General features: G+C 33.9%; 1 protein-coding gene across 1 annotated transcript; it reads right to left on the reverse strand.

The window, feature by feature from the left end:
- Positions 1 to 3,207: 3,207 nt before the first annotated feature.
- On the reverse strand, positions 3,208 to 5,742 carry LOC130734112 (transcription factor bHLH93-like). The gene is made up of 4 exons (XM_057586418.1): positions 4,933 to 5,742; positions 4,336 to 4,494; positions 3,913 to 4,080; positions 3,208 to 3,779 (listed from the first exon to the last, which is right to left on the reverse strand). The coding sequence occupies exons 1-4, from the start codon at positions 5,515 to 5,517 to the stop codon at positions 3,693 to 3,695; spliced, it is 999 nt and encodes a 332-aa protein (XP_057442401.1). The 5' UTR covers positions 5,518 to 5,742; the 3' UTR covers positions 3,208 to 3,692.
- Between the last annotated feature and the right edge of the window lie 258 nt (positions 5,743 to 6,000).

Genomic DNA, 6,000 nt, shown 5'->3' on the forward strand with positions numbered 1-6,000 from the left:
TAGTTCGTTTTATTTTCTTGTTAATCTTCCAATGTATAAAAAAAAAGAATTTATCACATAAAATTTAGTGTGGGTCAATAAAATCAATGTAGATCCATGTTTCTTTTTAAGTTCAAAATAATTTTAACAAAAATCTAAATGAATTCATAGTAAATAATGTGTGGTTTACAAATTATTTGGCATATGCATGCATTTTGACATAAAATAAAATTAGTTTTCTGTGGCCTCTGTCCAATGGACTAATAATATTATTATTAGGTCCAACTCAACATCCAAATTGGAACTCCAATGTGTAAAGCAAAATATGTTTGAACCTAACATTGTCAAAATCACAAAATCAAATCGCCACATGCAAAAGGTTTCATTTCTTCTTTTTTTAGGCTGTAGTACTGCATTCCATGATCAGAAAGGAGAACCACGAACCACACAAAATAAAAGAGGGTCCAGTCATTGTCAAGTAGGCTTCAGTTTTTTAAAGAGACTACATAAGCACTTGACACTTGGCAACATGTGTCCTCCTGAAAATAAATAAACTGATTTATATTTTGTTGGTATCATAATTATTGATCAACTTTTCCCATCAATTTTTTTGACCAAGAACTTTTCCCATCTGCATGCACAATGAAATAATGAACCTTCAAATAGCAAAAAGTTTTAAAATAGTTTTTTCCTTTAGAAAAAAAAAAGAAAAAAAGATATATCTGCTTTTTTTGGTCGAACCTGCTTTTAGCTAATACACAATAAAGTAGTAAAATTGTACCTTACATCCCATGGTCCACAATCAAGCCTTTGTCAAATTTTCCTAGCTGATCCGTCACCAGGATCTGTCATTTCTTGGCCCAAATAGAATAATGGCCTGTGTAACTAGCAATTGACCAAAAAAGGAAAAAAGTTTTAAGAGTAGCATGTCATATAGGCTAAAGCCATGTAGTGTAGTAATTTCGACAAAAAAAATAAAAGCAATTCTTCAAGGCAATAAATCTTGAGAGAAAAATAGAAGGTTGATAATAAATTGTGATTTCTTTCCTTTCTAACAACCTTTTAGTATGACTATGTTTTTCAATACAACTCATTTTTTTCCTCAAGTATCTTAACAACCGGTAGTCATGAGATTAATTCTCTCAAAATTCAAAAATCATATTAAGTGGTTAGGTATCTCCCAATAAATCTTTCACAATATGCAATGATCAGAGTCAAACCATAAATTAGATGTTTAGGAGTCCAACTATTTACTAACAATGCTAAACATTGTTGGGTACTCATATTTTTCCCTATTATCACTATCATAGTTAAAATTAAACAACTAAGTATATTAAGAGAACTATACGATTTTATATTAGAGAAAAAGTTTGATGCACCGACGGTGTAAAGTTTTTTTACACCGTCAACCAATCAGATTTCAAGAATATGCCACGTCAATTAATGAAATTAAATGAAAAAAGAGATTTTCTCACATTCTTGAAATCTGATTGGTTGACGGTGTAAAAAAACTTTACACCGTCGGTGCATCAAAATTAAACTCTTTATATTATAACTAAACTACGCTTCATTGTTTTCATCTTATAACAAAAAAAAAATTATACTCCACTAAACGTTACAATTGCATAATTCCTTAGTCACTATTACAATTACATAATGCCTTCTCCTCTCCTCATAGTTCCTCTTATCTTATCAATTGAGCTTTTTAGTTCCTTAATCCGGTTGCTCCATCTCTTTGTCTAGCATAGTGTTGTTATCCCTTTCATCTTTTTAACATGCGAGCCACAAGGTAACACGACCAAGATTTGTAAGTACTACTTGTCCTCTTTGTCCTATGAATTTTTGTACTATGTTGCCTCCGACTCATATGTCTTCGCGATATGTTTTATCTATTCTACTGTATGTGGTCTCATATAATCCTTACTAGCCAAATGGAGAGGTATGTCAACTTTCAAATAAGCCAACTCGGACTGGACTCGAGATACCTTAACGGCATGGTATGTACCCTTGCTTGATGGTATATGCCCTAATCCAACTCGGTGAGAGCATACACAACTCCTTGAGTCTAGAGATAATTAGAAGAGAGTAGACTTGTATGACTTAATGGTTCAGAGGTCAGACTCGAGAGAAATTATTCATAACATGTGTTATTTTATATGATCGGGGTCAGAGAGTATACAATCTCTTAACTTTAGAGCTTTAAGCGAGCATACTTGTATACTTTAATTTATACATTTGTAAATAAATACGATAATTTTTTTTAAATGTCTTAAAAAATTCCCATTTTAATTCAACCTTTAATCACGTTTTTTGGCATATATAAATGGCCACTTAAGTCTTCTTAACACAATCCTTTTAAAAGAACTATTACCTTTCAAACAATATACTTCATGTTGTCCCTCATGTTACAAATTGTTAGTCGGTTGCGATAGCTCGTGGTACCCCAAATGTCAACTAATGTTAACGTTGGGGTTGATATGTAACGTAAGTGTCACTTGAATGTCAATTTGATCTTTTCGATAGTTAATTTGTTCTCTACTAGTTAGTCACCTTCTCTCGCTCCCCTTACCCCCTTCTCCCTCCCCACCACCATTCTTCTCCTTCTTTTTGGTGGTTTAAGACTTTCTCTTCCCTACAACTTTGGAGATTCAAAATAGTTTGGCTTCCTCGATTTTGATTTTTATGTGGTTTGGATTCTTCTTCTGACGGTGTTGAAATCGATTATACTATTCATATGGTCTCCTCTTATGGAGAGATGAATTATATTTATATGATTCAACAAGATATAATAATATATAGAAACATAATAAAGTTCTAAAATGATTCCTAAAAAAAGTTCTGTAAGGAACTCGAACTTTAGGGAGTCAAATAGCATCTTTTTTTTTGCAAAAAGCCAAAAACATATGTAGTCTTTACACAAAGAAGTTAAACCAAAAGAAATTGAAAAGGGATATTTATTGTGTAAGCATACAGAGAAAAAAATTTCTTAACTTCACTCTCTTATATGTTAATCTTTTGCTTGACCCCATATATATGGATATTTATAGTCCTGAGGGGCATCCAACATTTGTATTACATACAAATGAATATGTATATTAGATTACATATATGATACTTATGTAGATAAGGATGCAGCCCCTCCTCAACAAGAAAGCTTTAAAATGTTCCCTACTTTGTATTATACAGAATGTGTCAGATTCATACGCAGGAGTCATCACACCCTGGCAATTCCATCAAACTGGCTTTTGTATTATGATGAATTTGTCAGAGAACAAAGCAATTCACCATTATTGATAAAAACCTCCATCTTAAGCTGCTGAGGACATCAATTATTAATTTGCTTACATTAAGAAAAATGGTATCATTGTTTTCCCTTGTGCATCTTAATGTACATTAGGGAGCTAAATACTCTCCTTACGCTAGCTATGAGAGTCTCTGATAGATCTGTTTATTGAGTCACCCACTAATGATCCACATGCAAATGTCAAATCTTGTAAGTTTCACGTTCCAAATGTCCAACCTTATGGGTGAGATATGTTGAATGTCTCACATTAACGAAAAATATTATCAAAATAGTTCTTATAAAAACTATAGTAATAATCACTCAGCCTAGCTTTTGAGCTAGAGTTGGCTAGCCCGAATTCTAAGATCTATACCTAAAGTTTACTTGCAGTGTTTCTTCAACCCCAAAAAAGAAAAAAGAAAAAAAATGCTCACAAACATTGACCTCCATATCCTGCATTTCTAAATAGAGCTTGCTTGATATCTTCAGAACTCAGAATTGTTTTCTGCTCAAATTCCTGTTACATAACAAATAGGATAATTAGATAGATTATAACTCCATTGGTCAACAAAAAAAGACCATGCAGATTGAATATAGAAACAACAACCAAATGATTTTTAGACTATGCTAAAAAACCATCTGTAACATACCTCTGAGCAAGAAGCCTGCATTGTGAAATCATTGAAACTGCTAATAACGCATTGCTGAATATCAAGGCCTAATGCTTCCAAGGTGTTCACTGTAGAAAGCAACAAGCCTGGCTTCCCTGCACAGCAGATCTCAACCCTTGTGTTGATATTCCTCCTGTCCACATCAAACTGCATAGAGGGGAGAAAATCAAATAAGGACTTACACCATATTCAAATTAGGATTCTTGAGGGGTACTTTACTAATTTGACTTAAGTCATGATTGAAACCCCTTCTAAAATTGATTCTGAAGCAAAAATCGATTATGGTGAGAAGCTTCTGTGGGTAGCTATTGTGTTCTGGAACTAATTCTGATGAAGAGAAGTTGATCCAACTATTCTATTTAATGGGTCTTGTTAAGCTATAATACTACCGGTTAAGGTTACCTTGGGAGAATTTCTCACTAAGATTTCATTGGGCTTTGCATCCTTGAAGATGTTAGTCATGTCTGAATCTACTTCTACTTCTTGTTTCAAATTGTTAATCTTCTCCAGAAGTTCTTTCATGTAATCAATAGTGTCTCCAAGTATAGCTGTTCTGTCCATCTGTAGTTATTAGCATTCAACAAGCAAATTAGCACTTTTGCATGACACACAATCACAAACTAGTTTATGTATATGTTTTTACTTTGGAAAATGTTTGATTCACACCCAAAATATTTTACAATCAATACCTGATACCTCAACCACTTTATCATAAAAGGTGAGGTGTTGGGGGATTTAGATCTCGTGTTCCCAAATAGTGTCTCAATTTTCAATTCTACAAATGTCATCTAGTCATGTCAATTAAAAAGACATGAGTGGAGCAGTTACAAACTGACACTGTAACTTTCAATTGACATTTCAACAGTTTATTGGAAGAACGGAGAACGAGACATAATTTTGGGACAAAAGATTTCAATCCTGTGTTGGAATAGTGTAAAAACTTTTGAATATGAAAAAACCAGAACTACACTCATTGAATGATTGATTGTCATTTCTTACCTTACTTATCTTGGGGACAATTGATCTCAGCATGGAAAGCCTATCATTTAACCTCTTTCTCCTTCTCCTCTCAGCCATTAGATTCTTGGAGGGCTGCCCCTCAAGCTTCTTTGCTCTATTCTTTCTTTCCAAACAAGTACCAGTGTTGAATACAGGTATTGCTTCAGGGGATTGGTTTGGCTCCATTTTGCATGTTGTTTCCAAATCCAGATCCTCATCTTCCATCACTGACAAAGGGTAATCTTCTTGAGCCAGAAATGGTTGAGTGTTGAGTGGAGTCTCAAGGAGGGTGTTATAGGATGATGAATCCATGATCTGGGGTGCAGAGAATTCATCAAGTAAGGAACTGTAGATTTCATTGAAGGTGTAGCTGCTACTATTATTGTAGTAACTTTGAGGAACTTGTTGGCAAAGGGAAGAGTGGTTTGGAAGAAAAGAATAAGAGTTTTGATCATAACAGTGATCAAAACTCCAATCATTGGAGAAAAGCTGGTTTTTTTCTGAACTTGGATTAGTATTGCTCCGTGTTTCTTTCTGTAGAGCCAGTAGCTCTTCCTCTAAGAAATCATGGTCATATAACTCCATCTCTCTGTCTTTTTCTCTGTCTTTCTCTCTCTCTCTCTGGTTTGAACTTGGAGTGCTAGTTATTTAGAAAACACCTTGACAAAATAGAGTGCCAGATTAAAGTATTTATAAAGGGGACACTAAAGGGTCTCGCCAATTGGCTATTTTTTACATTATAATAATATGTACTACGTTGTATTCATTAATGTGCTCCTAAAAACTTAAGACCAAAATGGAATCTATTTTTCACCTTACACCTCGTTCTTCCCCTTCCTACCTGGAGAAAAAGAGGGACCATTTATGTCCCTTTAACCGAGATTTCTGCAATCAAAAAACAATTTAAAATATTATGAATTCTCAGGACAGTTTGACCCTCACAATTGTTTGCAACCAAAAAGATTGGAGTCCTCTGATGATTCTTTTGTATGTTAAAGACCTGGTTCATGGACCATGGTTATGAGCAGATCGAATAAACAATCTTAAAAAAATCAAGTCATTGAATCG

The sequence above is a fragment of the Lotus japonicus genome, chromosome 1 (assembly GCF_012489685.1).
Source record: "Lotus japonicus ecotype B-129 chromosome 1, LjGifu_v1.2".
In the NCBI taxonomy this organism is placed as follows: Eukaryota; Viridiplantae; Streptophyta; class Magnoliopsida; order Fabales; family Fabaceae; genus Lotus; species Lotus japonicus.